An 18,581-nucleotide genomic window follows, 5' to 3' on the forward strand; every position below is an offset into this window, starting at 1 on the left:
CGCATCCCTGGAGTGATGAGGAAAGGCAGGCGAAGAATGGGAGTGGAAAAGCAGCCTTCTCCATTCATACTAATCATAGCAAATTCAAAGGCTTTTTAGAATGGCTCTTTCCAATTCACAATCAATTATATTTCAGTCTCTAAACAACCACTCTTGGGTATGGAATAATGTGTGCATGTATGCAATATATAAGTAACATAATGTTTTAGTCTTTTATTAGATACTGACTGATGTGTACTGTTTAGTTATCAGGGATTATGCTATTTTAGAAGGTGACAGGGCAATGAAGAGCTGTTTATGGCATGGAAATATGAGGAAATGGAACCCCAAAATTGGCTGGAGCAGGAAAAAGGCTGGAAAGTCTGCCCCAGTTTTGTTAAGAAGCACATGTGGAAAGTCTGGGTTTGGGGCTTTCAGAGAAATCAAGTGGAATCAATTTCACAGACATGAAAATGCACTGATAATAAGCTGGCCAGATTCCTTATTAGACTTGACAATTATTGCTTTTGGGGTATCCTTGGCTGCTCTTATGGTTGCGAGGGATGTTCACTGAACAAGGGCATTTGGTCCATGGGTGATGCAGCTTGAAGTTAATTCAGCTCTGACAAGCAATCCAGGAACTGTTGGGGGAAAAGTTTCCCTACTTACTCACACAATGTAATCATCTAGGTGAACAGCAGCTATAAATCCATGTAGAAAAACACTCTGAAATACTTGCTTTAAAATTGATGTCTGAATCACATATTTTGATGTATTTCTTTTGTGTTTATTTGGGTTTATGGGACTGTCATACATACATTTTGGTTCTTTTAGATGTGGATTCTGGTCCCTCTGTTTCTGTTATCCTATAATTCTCATGATGATATTAAGTCAACTAAAAAAAAAATTCATGTGACAGGTACAAAACAAGGTATTAGGTTTTTAATAGTGCACTGGATAGGCACCTAGCTGCCCAACTCTTACAGCCTAATTAGCAATGATTAATCTACAGGATGTTGCCACAGCAATTAATGTTCCTTGAAAAGAATAAAAGTAGCAAAGGCAAAGATATAAAATTTTCTTGGACTCAATTTCTAGTCCATTTAAAAAATGTATACTCTTAGAATGCTAAACTCAGAGAAACCACTTTTACCTCTCCATTCCTATTCTTCCATAGGTAGAGGGGCCCAAACTTCATTACCACCCTAGGAGAATGAAAGAAAACTAGGTGTAGGGAGGAGACTTTGGGAAACTTCAGCATAAATACAGCAAATAACCACAGGTGAAACCAGCTTTCTGTGATTAAAGGCTCTTGTGTTTGTTATGATGAACATGACATAGTTTCTTTTGCAAAGCCTTGGGACCTTAGTGAGACCCTGAAGAAATGTTTGTTGACTGAATAATCATGTATTTGTTTAATTGAAGTCTCCATCATAGTGGCCACCTACATAGTCTGTCACTTGGGGACAAATGCTTGAGGAAGTATAAACAACTAAAAATCATTGCTGTATAATATACATGATATTTAATACTAGTTGTACAAGCAGACAACTGCTTGTACAAGCAGAACTTGTACAGGGGTGGAGTGTATATATTCAAATAAGTACACACATTCTTTATCTGGCTTCTTTTTCTTAATCTTGCTACCTACACACTGATTCAGGTTGTCCTTGGAATCAAAACTTATGAAAACAAAAGCATATCAAACATCAGAAAAGCATCACAATTCACAGATTGAAAAGGCCTCTGGGATAATTTGCACAGAGAGGGAAAATCCCTTTATAGTCTCTCTTTTCTGGTTCTGCTTCATTCCACAATCACTCCATGGGGCAAACTATACTCCTACTTTTTCCACCCAACAAACATTTTCTGCACATGCTAGTTAAATTATCTCTCTGTTCCCATCAACCTTGAATTCATAAAAGTATTCTTGGGAATAATTATCCTTATAAAAAGTAAAAAATAATGGTGTCAGGGCATTTCCCCACAAATAAGAGTTTGTATCATAAATTGCAAAAATCAAAATAAAATTGAAAGTGCTATAAAAGATGTATGTACTGATGATACTACTGTTAGAATTTTAATGTAAATAAAGACATACATTCATTCTTAAGAAATGAAAAAATAAAAGAGTTATATAGAACTCTGCCCATTACAGTGTACCAGATATTATAACTATACATCATGTCCACACTTACTTATCAAGAAATAGTCATGGTCATATTGTCTTGGGTCATATTGTCTTGTTCTTTGCTAGAGATTGAATAATTGAATTAAGTGAGTCTAACCCTAAGAGAAATGGAACTTTTATTCACTGGTAGAGGGTTTGTTGATTATCCACAAAGGAGGTATATAAATAACTATTGGGCTAATGTGGCACTGGGAACCTTTTGTCTAGGGAAGCAGATAGCCAGGTCTGCGAAGCAACTCTTGAGGGCTTTGTGAGCTGAACCATAGGGAAAATTGGAAATAATGATAATGCAGTCAAACCAATGATCAGGGTTTATTAGAGGATTGTTCCAAAACCAATCTGGCCAGCAGATGAACCTGAAGTTTAATAGTCAAAAGTTTATGTCATTGTTTTAGAAATCAAGAATCTTGTGAAAGCTGTAAGTAGGAGTAAAAAGTCACAAGTTATAGGTGAAAAAAAGTAGCTAAGAAACTATATTGTGGATATTATTCAAATTCCATATTAGCCTTGCTCATAACAACAAACAACAGAAATATCAACAACATCACCTTTCAAGGTAATAGGCCATCTCTAAAGTTAGCAAAACTAAAGGTTGAAAAGAGCATTTGGATGAAAGACTTCAGAAGATTAAAAACGCAACAACAACCATGCCAATGTACATCATTGCACATTCACCAATGAAATAATATTTGCTATCACAGACGACACAAAGCTAAACACATAGGAATTCAACACTAATTTCTCTTTCCATAGTAAACAGAGGATCCCTTTGACCAACCTGTCTTTTATGCTGGTTTTAGAAGCCCTGTCAAGAAGAATAAAAATTTCTGTGACTTGTGGAACTTTTGGGGGGTGTAAGGTCTTGACCAGCAAATATGAAACTATATTGTTCAGTTTCCTCTCAATATCAATACTTAGTATCACATTTTGGCTCTTGTAAGTGCTCCCATATGTTTCAGAAATAATTAAATTTTTATTGACATTTTGGCCTGCCTCCTAAAGATGAATATCCTTCAGCTGTTAAACATTTGATAGGTTTGAAGTTGGGAAAGTTTCTTACTTAATATTTTTATGCTCTTGAATATATACATACAGAAAAAGCAAGAGGTGACCTGAGTCTTTTGATGTAGTGATCAGAAATCTATGGAGGTGGGGAGGAAGGACAGTGACTTAAACATTCTCAAGTTGCTCTGGAGAGGAGGGAATGATCAGTATGCTTTTTGACATATGATTAAGCTTATCAAATCAGGGATCAGTTCTACATAAACCAATAAACTGATCTGGTGCCTTGTTTTGTAATATTATGAAGAATGAAAAAAAAAAAAAAGCTTGTCCAATGGAAAACAAGTTTTAGTTTTTTAAGGGCTCTCAATTTAATAATCCATTCTCTTTCACCCAAGAAGTCAAACTTATTTTTAAATTGGAAAAGCAAACTTTCAAGTTACTTAACACGGATGAACTTGGGAAGTAGACACCATTCCCCACATATTACAGATTCCCAGGCTTGTGGTATTCTAAGGAAACAACAAGAATCTTACTCAGGGCAGACCCTTTCTCTGTAAGCAGACCCTCCTCGCTGCTGGTCTTTAAGCCTGCGCGGCTATTCGCTGCTTAATTTGCCTTCACCTTGGGAAAGAAGAAAGAAAACAAAGCTCCTCTTCCCAGTCTCTTGTATTTCAGAGGAAAAGAAAAGGCTGGAAAAATCTGCATCCCCCTGGGAAAAGCTTCCACTGGAGGCTACTGCCGTTTGGGCACATCCTAAACTTCAGATTGACAAATACCTTCAACGCTCTCTCAGCTCCGCCGGCCCTGCGGGTTCCCTAAAATCGCACTAGCGTCGGCGGGGTATGACCTGCCCCCTGCAGCGGCGCACATTTCAGTTTTCAGCTTCAGGGTGCAGCTCGTATTAACTGGGTCGGGAGGGTTATTTTTCCTGGCCTCGCCTAGCTGTCTTGAGACTGCAGGCAGCTTTCGCAAAGACAGTGCCTCCTAGCCACATCCCCGCCTCCACGCCGGGACAGCTTCTGAGCGCTGCCGGGTTCTTCGCCCCGCGGGAAGCAGGATTGCGATCCACGCGGCTGCGGCCAGAGGCTCGGGCCGGAGGGTGAAACCACCAAGGGTCCCAGCGGAGAATTTATTCACTCCCCGATTCACATTTGGGGGACAAATCACATTAACACCAAACCACCAACGGATCGGGAGCAGGTGGTTAATTGCACAAACTAGAGTTACTGAAAAAGGCTAACTTTGCAGCGGATGACTCGGTTTCCCTCTGTAGCTTTGTCATCTAACAGAAGGTCCCTCCCACCTCCTTAGAAGAGGGCGGGGAAAGGTAATCAACTGTTCCACGAAGCGGGAACATACTGCCTGCTTGGGGTGACGGGCAGACTGGACAAGCAGGAGAGCTCCCATTCGTGGGGTTAGTAGAAGCAGGTTTGTTCACCCTTTTCTGGAAGGTAAAAGCTTTGGCATCTGGAAGTGTCAGAAATAAGTCTTTTGTCATAAATCATCCTGAAAAGCATTCAAATCGGACAAGCGTCTAGAGACCCCTTAGACACACCACCCCCAAAATCCTCGATCAAGGTGCAATTTCTAGAACCATAAACACCTATTATAAGCAAAATCCTATTTATCTGCAGGATGCTAAAACTGAGGGGAAAGGAAGGGATAAAGGCCATTTGTCGTTGTAAATCTCACCCACAAATTCCACCAGCTATCCTTTCTTAACATTTTCAACGGTATTCTTCTAGGAGATAACCAACCACAGTCTCTCCAAACTAACCCCAAAGCGTTTCTGGGGTCTTTCAAACAGCTGGCCCAAGCGTTTAACAGCGGAGCTGGACTTTTATTTATTTATTTTCCAACCAGAAGAAGCAGGTGCGACAAAGTCCAGGGCTTCGGAGGTGGGAGGTGGAGAAAATAATCCACTTGGTCCTAGTGTAGAAGGTAGCAACCTCGCCTTACAGATACATTAGCTCAGAAAACCAGCATGCAACATAACCTTTTTTTTTTTTTTAACTTCAAAAGTCAGGGCCAGTAAGCACCAGTCCAGACAATTTCAGCTCTAGCTGAACTCTGCGAGCTGCTTTACATTTGCACCATAACACGTGGCAAATTTCCGAGTTCTCTCAAGAGGGCTCAACTGAGGGATGAGGTAGGCACTAAGAGGAGACCTGGAGGAGAGAAGCCTTTGATTCTGAGAGCATCTTTTTCGCCTCGGGAATGAAAAGACCGCGAATATATTCCACGACTTCCTTGGTCAATCCAGAGTCAAACGATTATATTAAAATCGCAAATTTAGAGTTAGGACGGCCGGGTTTGGCGCCTGAAGCGGAAGCTAGGGGGCCGCGGGGTGGGTGTTTGGGGGTGAGTGAGGGACCCGGACCGAAAGAGCTCCTCACCACAGACACTCCCTGCAGGGAGACGCGCGAGCGTTGCCCATACCGCTGGAGGGGGCGTTAGGAACCGCTCCTGGCAGCAACGCGACTCCAGGGTTGAGATTATTCGACACGTGTCTTTTACTCCTTACCATCCATTTCTTAAGGGTGATTTATGAAAGAACCTCTTTGATCAGGGACAGTTTTATCTGTCCACTCCTACAGATGACAGACGCGGCAGCTAAAATGTCTCCTCCCCGTTGCCTACAAAGTCGCTTCCAGCCCCCCTTTCCCAAATACTGTAGCTTTTCTCTGGTGATCCCCACCCCCTGTCTTTTCGCTCCCCTCCCCCCAGCTCCATTTGCAATATTAGTTGCAGTCCCTCCGGTGTTTTAAGTTAACAAAAAAGCGCCGGCCAGAGTTAGTTGGGAGCCAAAACAGACAGATTTGAGGCAAGTCATTACCCTTGGTGTCCCTTTGGATATTTAGGGCTCCCAAGAAGGCCTCTGGTCAGGGGCCAAAAGAACTAGCTCCCAAAGTGCGGATACCTGCCGTGGAAAAGAAGAAGGCAAAGCCCTCATAGTCATGTCTCTGGGGCCCTGGCTTTGCTCAGAGAAGGCAAGAAAGGGGTAAAGAACCGGGATGCGGAGGGCAGCAGCAGCCCTCGATTATCTTCCGGTCGGTACTCATCAGAACAACCTCCTTGGCTTAATTGCGGGGGGGGGGGGGTGAATAAAGGGAAAAGGGAAAGAGTATCACGTTTCCAAGATTCCCAGTCCCTAATAGGTAAAGGAAAAGCGGAATCTTAGAAGTGGTTATTAACAGTAGATCTCCTCTCCTCTCTCTTCTCTCCCTCTCTCCATCTCCCTCTCCCTCCCTCCCCCTCTCTGTTAGTAGTATTCCATTAAAACCATACCCTGGAACAAAGAGTTGTTCTTTTATGTTTCTTTGCTTTGTTATTACTCTGACAGGAGTTCTAAAAACAGTGTTTTCCAAATCAAAGGAAACCTAGTATCCTCTGACTCCTCCCAACTTTCTTCCCTTCACCAAACTGCTCTTGGTATCATTATCCTTATACTGATTCGTATACTCTTGATTTAGCGGGAGGACATTTAATAGCTGACTAGATTAAATATTGCAGACTCTAGCTTGGGCTATTTGAAAATCCGGGTCATGGACTCTGCCTAACTTCAGAGAAGGAAAACTGATCTATGAGATGTGTTTTAAGTTTCATTCACTTGGTGCCTAAAGAGAAGAGGAAAGATTCTCTGTTTCAAGTCTTTTTTTAATATGTTATAAAGTTAGAAGTTTTAAAAGGTGTGTGCTGATTAGGGGTAGCAAGAGCAGTCAGAGTAAACTAAGACCAGGGGTAAACTGAGACCAGCGGCAAACTTAGCAGGAGGCTAACTGAAATATTCCTGTCCTAATGTGAAAACAAGATTTATAAGAATAGCTTCAAGAATGGTGCTCTGGAATAATAGGGTTCTTTTCATCCCAGAAATAGAACACTGGTTTTAGGGCTGCACAGACAGACTTCTCTGAAGTATTCACTGTCATTGATAAACTTGCATTACTGAGATGGTCTATTCCCTGCACATTCTCTTTCAATAATAGTAACAATTCTTTGATTGGTGTTAAATTTCAGGAACAAAAAAAGCATTGGCGACTGTTGTACTCAGTATTGTGTTGAGAAGATTGAGGGCTGGGCTCCCCAAAGGAAAGCTTTACATGTCAGGGTGTTGGTATCCAATCTAGCAATGATCCGGCATGGGCAAACTTAGAGGGGAAATTCGGACTGAGGTCTTTCTCTAGAAATGCTTTTGGGATGCTATAAATAGATAAATAATATACACCCAAAGGTAATAAATCAAACTTGAGTTCCTCCAGTGGCCGCTGGATGGATATGTCAATTAAATGCTGTAGAGAGAAAATATGTCTGCTTGTAAAAAAAAAAAATCGTCAACCCTTAAACCTAATGTGATTACTGTGCATATATGTCCATTAGGGTCACACATTTGAAATCCAAAGAAGAGTAAGATAAATCCTGAGAGTAAAATTGGATTTAATATTGTAGAAGAAAATACCCCAACTTTTAATTTTTGTTTAGAGAGAGGTATGGGTGACAATATATATAGTAACTATAAGCCAGGTGCAATGTCAATATGGCATAGGTTTAGGAATAATATTGTATTTAAAGGAAAAGGCACAGCATATTTCATTTAATGTATAGTCTTAAATTATACTGACAACAAATATTTAAAATCATCATGTGTACAGAGACCCAGGTCCTCACCACATGTTAATATTACAGTAACTTCTATGAGCATCTCTCTTAAGTACCAGAAAAGAATTGGACTGTATTCCACTCAGTTCCACTGAGCAACTGCTAATTCATTTTCATTTTGTTTAGAAATGGAGTTTCCTTCTTACTGGAGGAAAAAAAAAAAAAGGCCTCCTATCTGTATCTGTACAAGCCATTAACAAAAATCCTTTTCAATCAAATGCAATCCTTTAACTTGGTAAAAGTCCTACCCAAGGGGAACCAGGGTATGCTGTGTCCCTGCCCCAGGAGGGAGGGATCACTCTCTCATCTTTCAGCCCATCTGAGCATCTTGGAGGTTTAGGGTCTGTCAGGCCTGGCATTCCTTCGCTCTTCTTATCACTCTCTACCCCTTCAAAAAGGCAATTGATTAGTTTCAGCTTTTCCAAACCGAGATCCGATACGTTTCTGAGGATCAAACGTCTTTGAGAAGCCAAAAGAGAATGTGGGGGATGGGGAATGTGAAGAAAACCCAAGAAGGGTAGAAATTTCCCCTAGATCCAAACCCTAGGAACCCAAGACATCGAGGGGATCTGGGTGCTGGACAGAGGACGGAGTTGTGACTTTTCCTGAAAGATGCACTTAACAATTTAAGATGTGTCTTTCCTTTCCGGAAGCAAATAATTACAAGAGAAAATAGATAACTAGAAAAGGAGGTTGATGATTTATGTCTGGATTTCCCTCCAAGCATTTGCCTCCCTTACATTTACAGGCGTGGCCCCATTTGCAAGTTGTACATCTGTTCTCTTCACGTGACATTTCATAAAAGCCCTAACATCTGGGCAAGATAAACTTCCTTCAGGTACCTGGTTAACTTTTCACTTGTCACACTGGAGTCACCCCTGGCCCGTTCCCTTCCCCCCTCCCTCCTGCCTCAGTGGAGGGGTCAGTGGTGTACCCTTTGTTCCAACCCCTTTCTTCCTGGCCCCCATAAAGCCTCTGGTCCCTCCAGACCCCCACAGAGCCCCCCCCCCACTGCAACCTTGGCCAGGGCCATTTTCTGTGGCAGACCCTAACTCTTAAATCTCACTTCTATGGCTCTACTGTACAGGTAAATGAAATAGAGTCTTCAGTTTAAGGATAAAAATCATATTTTGAGTCTGGATTCAGACAAAAATCAAACACAGCAAACCAAAACCAAAAAAAAAAAAAAAAAAAGCCCCATAAGCAACTCAAACTTGCACTTAGTTTGGACTGTCTTTCACACACTTATATATCTCTCAGTGAAGTAAGAAAGGCGAGGGACTGGTTTTGATGGCCGCTGTTTCATTGAGCATTCTATCTATCTGTTTGACAGAAATTTTAATTTCAGTCCTTAGCAATTTCCCCTCCCCCCAACAGTAGCGACTTCTGGATGATTTTTTTTTTATCGTGTTTTCTTTTCTTAAACTAGAATTTTGTTCCTCTTGCTTCAGTCTAAATCCCATGCACCCAGAAGTACGAAGATATATCCATAAAGTTGAGAAGGGGAAAAAATAGAAAAAGAGAATAATAGTCCACGTAAACAAGAGAGGCGGCCGGCTTGAGGCCCTCGCTGCAGCAAACCCCAAACGATCCCACTGCAGGGCGCCCACGAAACCCTCGCTATAATTGAGTGTTTTCTTTGAGGTTTTTCTGACCATGTGCTCTTTACCATGGTTACAATGACTCTGATATGAGAAGCTGGATCTTCTCATATCATAGGACCCCTCTCCATCCTTTCCCTCAGGCTTATTCCCAGGTCCTTGTGAAGGAGAATACTAGGGGGTGAGGGACTTTTGTGCCAGTGATTTTAACCTGCTCCACCTTTCAGTGACCGGCCACATGCTCCTTCTTACTTTATAGACATCTGGGAATTCCATACATGCCTTAAACTCCAATTACACACCTTCTTCAAAGGACACGTGCTTTGATTTGCAAAGAACATTAAGTGGACTCACATCCTGGGGGCCTGGGACAAAAGTAAATGGAAAAAGTGCCCATGCTTTGTTTACTGGATCTATCTTTTGCTGTTCAATAAAAGGGGGTCATTAATAGTCTTTTGAGCCATGTTTCTGGGCTTAGTTTGCAAAAAAAAAAAAAAAAAATTACTAAGTTTCTGGGAAACAGTGGGGTTGCCAGCTTTGAGAAATTGGGAGGAAACAGATTTCTCCTTCCACTTTGCCGGTGCGCTTTCCTTCCACTTTCGCTGATGCTGGGGGTGGAGCACGCTTTACGACACACAAGCAGAAGATTTTGGAGAAGTGGCCCTCGGGGATCCCCCTCCTGACCCCCGTTTGTCACTAGTGCAGGCCTGTCTCTGGAAATTTGAGGTTGGGCCTCTGGCTGAATCTGTTGATGCTGCTGCCCTTGCTACCGCTGACACTTGGAGCCGCCGCCTCCACGTAGCGAACAGACGTAGACCATCCACGCTGTCCGAGGAGGCCACGGACATTGTCACTTTACCCTCAGTGCGGACTCGGCTGCCACCCACGCTGGGAAGTTTAACCCGTGCCCCCCTCCTGCGCCCGCCGCAGGTGAGACTCCCGCTCCCCACGGAGTTCTGTTTGGGTTTCCGTGGCGTTTGTTCCACGCAGGTTTGTTTGTTTTTCTTCAAATTACAGATGCAGGGAAAACCGCCTGACATCATGAGAGCGGGACAAACGCTCACTTTGAAGGATTCCTGGGCAGGACTTCAAGTGAAATCATATGCCTGAGAAGAACTTGATACCGGTCTAGAGAAAATAACCAGTTCTGAGTTTGCCAAACCGTGGAATGTGCAAAATGCTCGACTTTTTTGCGAGAGGCCAAGTGTCCCTTAAAAGCTCCATTATGAATATGAGCCTGAAGACACAAGGAACAAAAGCTTATGCCTTTGTTGAGTGTGAGGGAAAGTGCACACTCTGTGTGAGTTTCTCGTATTTTACCTTATTTTATCGACATGTTCCATGTTGGATGAAGTACCTGTAACTGATCATCTGCGTGTGTGCTTAGCGAGTGTGGACACAAAGTGCGGAAATATGTGAATATGGGAGCACAGATTTACTGATTTCTTACAAGTGACTGAAGCAATCAACCCAACAAATTTCAAAGCAAGATCAAAAAATTATATGTGCAGAGTAGGAAGCATTCTTACTCACTTGCTTAAAATTCACCCTAACAATTATATACAATACTTTCCCTTCCGTGAGTACTCTGACTAAATGATAAAGACCCCTGGGGTCAGCCACCACAGTTAGTCCCAACTTCAGAAAGAGGTAAGTCATTCTATGTGATTTGTTAAAGTTAGAATTGGTAGCAAAAGTGAAATGAAAGCTGGAAATGATGATAGAAACACAGGTGGCTTCATTTCCAGTCTTTAAAAGAATTAGCACTGTCATGTGTATTGGTTATGGGAAAGTTGAGAAATCAGAAAGTCTGCAAGCTGAAAATTATATTCTAAGTCAATATTTTCCACCGTGAATTCTTCTCAGGCAAAATAAAACTATTCACCACCTTTCTTTCATTCATTTCTCTGAAGTTCTAGGGGAAAATATTACCCTTAGTTCAGGAGTTAGTATTACTCAACATAAATGTGGTATTTGCTTTTCTCTAAAGTATTTTTGCTTATGAAAAAGTGGAGGGGGCAAGCAAAACAAAAGGGAAACAAACGGAAGGCTATCTTTCTTTTTCTTTCTTCTTCTTCTTCTTCTTTTTTTTTTTGATTACTTCCAGTGTTTATATCATCAGAGTTAAAACAGAAATTACCTTTTCAGCAATGATGCTCAGCTCCATCCTGATGTACGGCAAGAAATCTGAAATATCAAATAGTCAGACCAAGCTAGTGAACAAGGAGATTCCTCCATGAACAAGTTAGAAAATGGAGGTGTTTGGATGATACACACAAAAGAGAGGAGTACCATATGATGCTCTCCCTGATCTTTCTAGGGCACCCTCCTTACAATTCTGCCCTACACACATATACACACACACTCCTCAACACACCCACATCCCACAAATACATCCACACATAGTTATCTTTGCCATCTCATTTGGTAAAGGACCATCAAAATCCAAAAAGTCAATTACCAAGCCTTCAATAACCCTTCAATATAAGTAAATGCTATTGGCTTTTTGTAGCCTACAATATTCACAATAAGAAATCTGCAATATTGTTATGTGAACATTCTATGATGAGCTGTGGAGAGAGAAACAAAACTTTCGGGCAATATGATAAACTCAGCGTGAGCTGAGCAAATATGATCTGTTTGGATTCACATACTTATTTGCCATAGTCATTATTTGACTCAGTTAGCAAAATTATTTTCCAGTTTCAAAGCTTCCCTAATTATACTTGATTGCAGCAAACTGGATGTAACAGTTAAGAACTAAGTGACACAAACTTGTAAGTTGCAGTGATACAATTATAAGTCAATACTTTCCTGAGCCAGAAGTAGCCAGAATAAAACAAAAATCAAGAATTATTTGTTTCTGCTATTACTTCATAAAATTTTTGAATACACGTAACTGACCATGAAAATTTTTTGTGTAATTTTGGATAAAATATATTTGCTAGTGAACTAACTATAACATTAAAATTGTAATGGTTCCAACAATAAGGGAGGACATAGAAAGTTTAGGCTCTTACTGTATTTTACCTCCAAAACTTTATGTTCTTTATATATAAAGGAGCCTGCTTCCCAAATGGATATCATTTAGTGTTTCTTTCTATCAAAAAATAGACTAAATGCACTTCACACTTAGGAAAGAAGAGTTAAGTAAATTACAAGTAGAATTCTCTTTCCTGAATTAAACTTTATTATTTTCTATACACTTGTATCCTGAACCTGTTTTTTAAAGATCTTCACAAAAAGTGAAGGGAATGACCAAAAAATGCACATAATGAGAAATTAGTGTTGGCTTCATACTACTTATTTATAGTTAACTGTTTTGCAGCTGCCTCCTTGAGATATAAGCAAGAGAATAACAAACTTGTTAAGTTTTTTTCTGTTGGGGACCTGATTAGAGATGAAGGAAAGATGCTGCTAAGCCCACTGAACAACAAACTGGAATAATAATAAAGTTGTCTTTCTAAATAACATGCCTGTGCCTGTCAGTAGCTAGTTTATTTGAGTTTTTCACTGCTTTGTTTATATTAGTGCCCCCTCCCTCTTGGGTGCCTCCAGAGTTAAACAAGCAGGTATTTACCTCCAACTTAATCCTAAGTTTTAAAAATATAGACCAAACTCTAAGGTTCTTAAAATTTTTCAATCATATTTATTTATTGCAGAAAAATAATATACAAAGATATTTACAAAACAATCATAAAAATATGAATGCATTTAGACACCGGATCTATTTGCATTTTACCATGGGTCATCAATAAATAAATAGAATGTTGTTTTTTGTATTTTAAGTTTTTTTTCTTCAGAGGAAGAAAGAAAAACAGGAATTAACTGACTGTGATTTTGCGAGTCAGTTTGGTCCCAGGATTTTTATTTCTAAAGGTGTTCTTAAAATTCCTCTGATTGTTACCATTTTAAAATGGAGAAAGTCCATAATGATGCCTTTCCTTTCAGTGGCTGATTGGCACGACCTCTTGAGAATGCATGCATGAAAAAATAAAAATAAAAATAAAAACATTCTTCGTCAAAAAAAGAAAAAGGAAGAAAAAGGAACACAAACAACTGTTCAGACTTCTATCAGAATGTAGAGGTGTGAGGATGGTGCCGCTGCCCGTCAGGGAATCATTGTCCACGGGCCTGTCTCGCTTTCTCTTTTAAAAGTGCGCCCCACGCCCTGTTTCTTTGAATTTGGGTTCTGCTCTTCTAATTTCCAAGAAAATCTTTGGCAAATATATTTATTTTTAGTTATCCAGCTCCAGAGTCTCTAGACTGTCCATTTTCTCCTTCTCTGGAAACAATGACATCTGCAAAAACCCAGAGGGGGAAAGTTGGTTATTGTTTAGGTCTCTGTAGCTGTTTTCTAAGACTAGCGAGCACTGTTCTTATCACCATCACCGAGAAATTACGCTAACAACCTGGAAGGATTTCAGCCCAAGGGCAAGAGGAAGTGGGTGGGCGGAAAGAAGGAGGAGGTGGAATTTGGAAACGTTTGTTGTAAGAAGAACGAAAACTTAAAGCCAAGAGAAAGGGAGGCGCTGGCAAGACAGTCCTTACCCACGACCCCTGCATCTTTCCCAGTCTTCTCTCCTGTCTGTCACGCACACTCACACACACGCACACCCATCATAGGGTGCACCTCTCTGTAGACCTCTCTCCCTAGCGGGAACTGAACTGCCTTCAGGGATTGCGGGTGGTGGTGGAGGGTGGTGAGGTGGAGGTGGCAGGTTGCTGGGGAGGCGGAGAGGGCAGTGGGAGAGGGAAAGCTAGGAGAGGTGGACAGGGAGACGTGGCCTGGTCAGCAGTCCGTCTGCCACCTGAGCGGCAATGCGGCGCAAAGGCGCCTGTCCTTACCTAGGTCTCCGACCCTGCCGAGGGAGTGGGGAGCTCCGCCTGCTAGTGGGACGCGGACATGGACCAGGCCCCTTCCATCCTCCAGACTGAGAAGGCGTAGCTGAGCCGCTCGTGGGCCACATAGCTGCAGCTTGCCATCTTGGAGTCCAGCTCGTCGCTCTGGAGGACCTGGTAGAGGAAGTCGATGTACCTGGCAGCTAACTTGAGGGTCTGGATCTTGCTCAGCTTGTCCGAGGGCAGCGTGGGGATGATCTTCCGCAGCGCTGCGAACGCCTCGTTCAGCGACTGCGTGCGCTGGCGCTCCCGCACGTTGGCCATGACCCGCTGAGTCTGCAGCTCCTCGTACGACTGAGGACTCCCGCCGCCGCTGCTGCTGCCTCCGCCACCCGCGCCGCCGCCGCCACAGCCCGCAGACTTCTTGCCGCGTTTGCCCTGGGCCGGGCTGCCGGGTTCCTCGCCACCTCCGACGCCCCCGCCCGCGGCCCCGCCGGGCCCCGCACCGCCGCCCGCGCTGCGCCGGCTACTGCGCCGCTTGCGCCCCCCACGCTTGCCGCTCGGCGGCTGCTGCCGATCAGGCTCCTCCTCGCTGTTGCTCAAGCTGTCGTCGGCCGGCGAGACTGGCGAGCTGGACACGTCCTGCATCATCTCTCGGGCGGCTACGAGCGGCCTCGCAGGCCCGGGGCAGAGAGGTAGCCCGGGGAAGAGGAGGAGAGCGGGGCGCCTCAGCCCGCCAGCTTCCCCCGTGCACGGCGCGGGCCGGGGCAGTGCGGCCCGCCGAGGAGGGAGCGGGAGGAGGGACAGGGAGGATCTCCACGGGGAGGGCGGTGGGGGGAGGCGGGGAGGGAGGCCGGAGGGGGAGGGGACGGTGTGGATGGCCCCGAGGTCCAAAAAGAAGGCGCCTAACGGTTGCACGCACACCCGGCTCGGTCTTCTGGAAACGGTGCCGGTACCGACGAGCCCGCGAGAAGTCTGGGAGTTGGGCAGAAGCTGCAAACTTGGAGGCTCTTATACCTCTGTGCAGGCGGAAAGTTTAGGGGCAGCAGTGTCATTGGCCTGACGTGGGGAGGAGGGACTTTTCGAAGTTTTATAGGGAAGTTTCCGCTTTCCAGCCCCCCTCCCCCGCTCCCACCCCCTTTCCACAGAGTCTAACAATTCGTCCTCCCAAACCATTCAAAAACGACCTGGTCCTGGCGGCCGCCCCCTCCGCCCGCCTCTCTAAGCTCTCCCCTTTCCCTCCCCGCCGCCCTCAGCTTGCCAGCGCGGGGCGATTTCCTTCCGCATCCGAGCGCTCGGGCCGCACCCCCGCACCCGATCACAGGCCGGAGGGGACAGACAAGGCGGTGGCAGTCCCTCCTGGAGTGACTGTGACAGCAGCGGCAGCAACAGCACCAGCAACAGCTTCTACGCAATGGGTGATATCTCATCTCGCCCCAGTACGCTCTAGGTCCCTGGAGCCGAATGGGATTTTGGGGGTGGGGGTAGGGTTGGGGGGGCTGTCAAGGAAACTGGCGACCGCAGAACCCACCCAAGTATCAGGTAAATGGAACTCTGCAGCCCCGACGACAAACCGCGGTGGCGGGCCCTGAGGTCCTTGGCTTTTCTGAAGACGTGGCTGTGCGTGCTGCAGGGGCGGTGGATCTGCTCCCAGGCCTACTTCTCACCCCTCCCTGAGAATCACCTGGGCCTTTCATTTCCTTCCACTGTGACCCAATCTAACTTCCCAACACCCAGAGGACTACTCCTATGAAGGTACCAGAAAGAGCCAGAAGTTCATTCTCCCGCAGAAGGCCAACGTGTCCCAGAAGAAGGCAGCAGGGAGGGAGGAGACCAACATAGCATCTTTGCCAGGACCCTGATCACCTAAGATGCCAGCCAAAAGGTGAAAGACCGGGTAGACATTCCCTCCCCACCCCACTTCCAGATGAGGTCCTGCATTGTGACCTCTAAAGGTCGGCTCATAAAAGAATGAGATGAGGATTCAACATTGCCCACACAGAGAGTTGCAACAGCTCTGAGAACAATTCTTCCTCATCCCATTTCATTACTCAGAGGTTAAGTAGAAAATTATGCTTCGGGCACCCCGAGTACATTCCAAATGCTAGGGCACTTTTACATTTTAAGCATTGCTAGCTAAGAATTTCACAATGAAACCCTCCAAAGAGGGTGTTTAATGCAGATTCTAGCAAATTTGAAGTAACAAAAAACAAAGTTGGTGAACGGGAAGGGAAGGCATTGTGAAAGACAAGTCCATCTTTAAAATACTAACAAAAAAACTTTTCTTACAATAATCGTCACATATTTAGCCCCTACATTCCAAAGCAAACTAGAAGTCAAAAGTAGTAGTCGGTGTTTGGGGGCCAGATTTGGTGGGTGAAGAAGTATTCCTGGCGCTCTCGTGCCCTGCGTAGACTGAGACCCGCCCACGCCTTTCCCAGTCTGGACTCGCAGGTGAGAATTCACAAAAGTGCCCGTTCTGGGTTGTGCCCCTTGGGTCATGGCTGCTAGAAGTGCAGGAGGGAGCTTAGGCGATGCTCAGGCGGCCACGTGGCTGTGCCGCGCTGGACTCCTAGGTAAAGTCTGAAAATCCCCAGAGCTTGGAGAGTCTAGGGATAGCAGAATGACTCAGAAGGGAGGCCAGTGGCCTCAGAGGGTTGAGAATGAGAATGGTGGTGGGGAACAAGATTGTGCTTTCTGGGAGGGGCGACTAGCAGGGCTGATCTATCACTTTCCATGAATATTTAGAGACAATGACCAACAACTTGTGCCAACTGGTCAGTTTATCAAATTGTTGCTGTATTTTAAAATGAAATACTGTCTAGAAAAAAATAACATTCTACTTGACCTCCACTTAATAGCACACAGACATCTATCCTTAAAACAAAGTACATTCTAGATAAGACATCTTGTGTTTGCATCTTCTGCCTGCACTGTATCTCTTGGAAGAGATTAGAGAATGAGGCAGAACTTCTGCTCTGTCTAATCTGCCTTGTAGGATATTCCATAATTCTTATTTGAATGTGATTGCAAAGATCTCATTTTTTTCACATTTACCTTTTTTTCCTTAAAAGATCAATCTCAGTCTCCCCCCCCCCACACCCCTTTTAGCTTAATTCTCAAAAGTAAGCACAGAGGAATAATTGGACTCTTTCTTTTGTGGCGCTGGGTAAGCAAGACAGGAAAGTGTGGGTAAAGTGTAAAGGAAACTTTATCTGACCGAGGGGATTTGGGGTTGAGGGGAGGTTGGAAGGAGAGGTGGAGAAGCTGGAGTCAAAAACAGAAGTCCACAAACAGCTAGCAACCAAGGATCACCAGCAAGCCCACTTTCAATCTTCATTCCCCAAGATCAGTTCTTAAATAAATGAGCCCATTCTACTCTGGGAATTAAAATTCTAAGTGATGAAGAGCTTCTGGCCTTTGGTTATAGAGATCTCCAGGGTTGAGAACAAAATGCTTAGAAGAAAATTAAAATGAATGATCTAACCAGAACCATCACTGGCATGGAATCTTCCTGACAGTCTCGAATGACGGTAGTGCTGAGAAGAGATTTCTATGGAACTCTTACAAGAAGCTAATGAGACGAGTATTTAAGCACCCAAATCTAATTTTTGGGGGGATAGAAGATTGACAAACGAATTACCTCTCAAATTTCTAGATAGTGATACACCCTGCTTGCCTACTAATATCTCTTGGCCCTATTGTTCTGTTCTACTCATCTATAAGTGTATGCTACCTAACATTTTATCTAGCAACTTTGTTATCTACACTAGCTGCTGCAAAAGTAAAGATAGTCCCCCTCTTTATGTGCTGATGAGCCAAATATAATTCTGGATATCTTATATATGCAACAATAACAATAACATCTACAATAGTCAGTTTAACATATGAAAGCTTACTTAGTTCTACAATCAGTCTGAGAAATTTCCTTTGAATTTGAACTTAGTCTGACTTAAAATACTTTAGTGGAAGACCACCTTCTTTAGAAATGCTGGGTTTAGTGGAATGAAGTAATTTTGTCTACATCTAAAATTCCTAAAAAAGAAAGTTTAACTGAAAACAAGTTTTCTCTTTTCTTTTCTGGCATAATTCAATATGAGCTTTGTTTTCAAACTGCAAACTTGGCTTATTTGCAGTCTTTCCTGAGGAATATGTGCTTTGTTAAAATTTGCAAAAATGCTGTTAAAAAGAACAGTTAGGATACTCATGATGAATATATGTAGTAAGAATGTGTGTAGCCTTACATTTTGAATATGCATTGACACATTCTTAGCAGCAAAAGTACAAATACTTTTAGAGAAAGCAAA

General features: G+C 43.5%; 1 protein-coding gene across 1 annotated transcript; it reads right to left on the bottom strand.

The window, feature by feature from the left end:
- Window positions 1–13,062: 13,062 nt before the first annotated feature.
- On the bottom strand, window positions 13,063–15,294 carry TWIST1 (twist family bHLH transcription factor 1). Its single transcript, XM_004676750.1, has 2 exons — window positions 14,281–15,294; window positions 13,063–13,733 (listed from the first exon to the last, which is right to left on the bottom strand). Exon 1 carries the CDS (start codon window positions 14,923–14,925, stop codon window positions 14,323–14,325), a length of 603 nt encoding a protein of 200 aa, XP_004676807.1. The 5' UTR covers window positions 14,926–15,294; the 3' UTR covers window positions 13,063–13,733; window positions 14,281–14,322.
- Window positions 15,295–18,581: the final 3,287 nt, after the last annotated feature.

Source organism: Condylura cristata, unplaced genomic scaffold, assembly GCF_000260355.1.
Source record: "Condylura cristata isolate star-nosed mole 26May11 unplaced genomic scaffold, ConCri1.0 scaffold00005, whole genome shotgun sequence".
In the NCBI taxonomy this organism is placed as follows: Eukaryota; Metazoa; Chordata; class Mammalia; order Eulipotyphla; family Talpidae; genus Condylura; species Condylura cristata.

What these genes read in the sequence shown, in the direction of transcription:
- TWIST1 (XM_004676750.1), bottom strand. Translation starts at nt 14,925, where the DNA reads ATGATGCAGGACGTGTCCAGCTCGCCAGTCTCGCCGGCCGACGACAGC.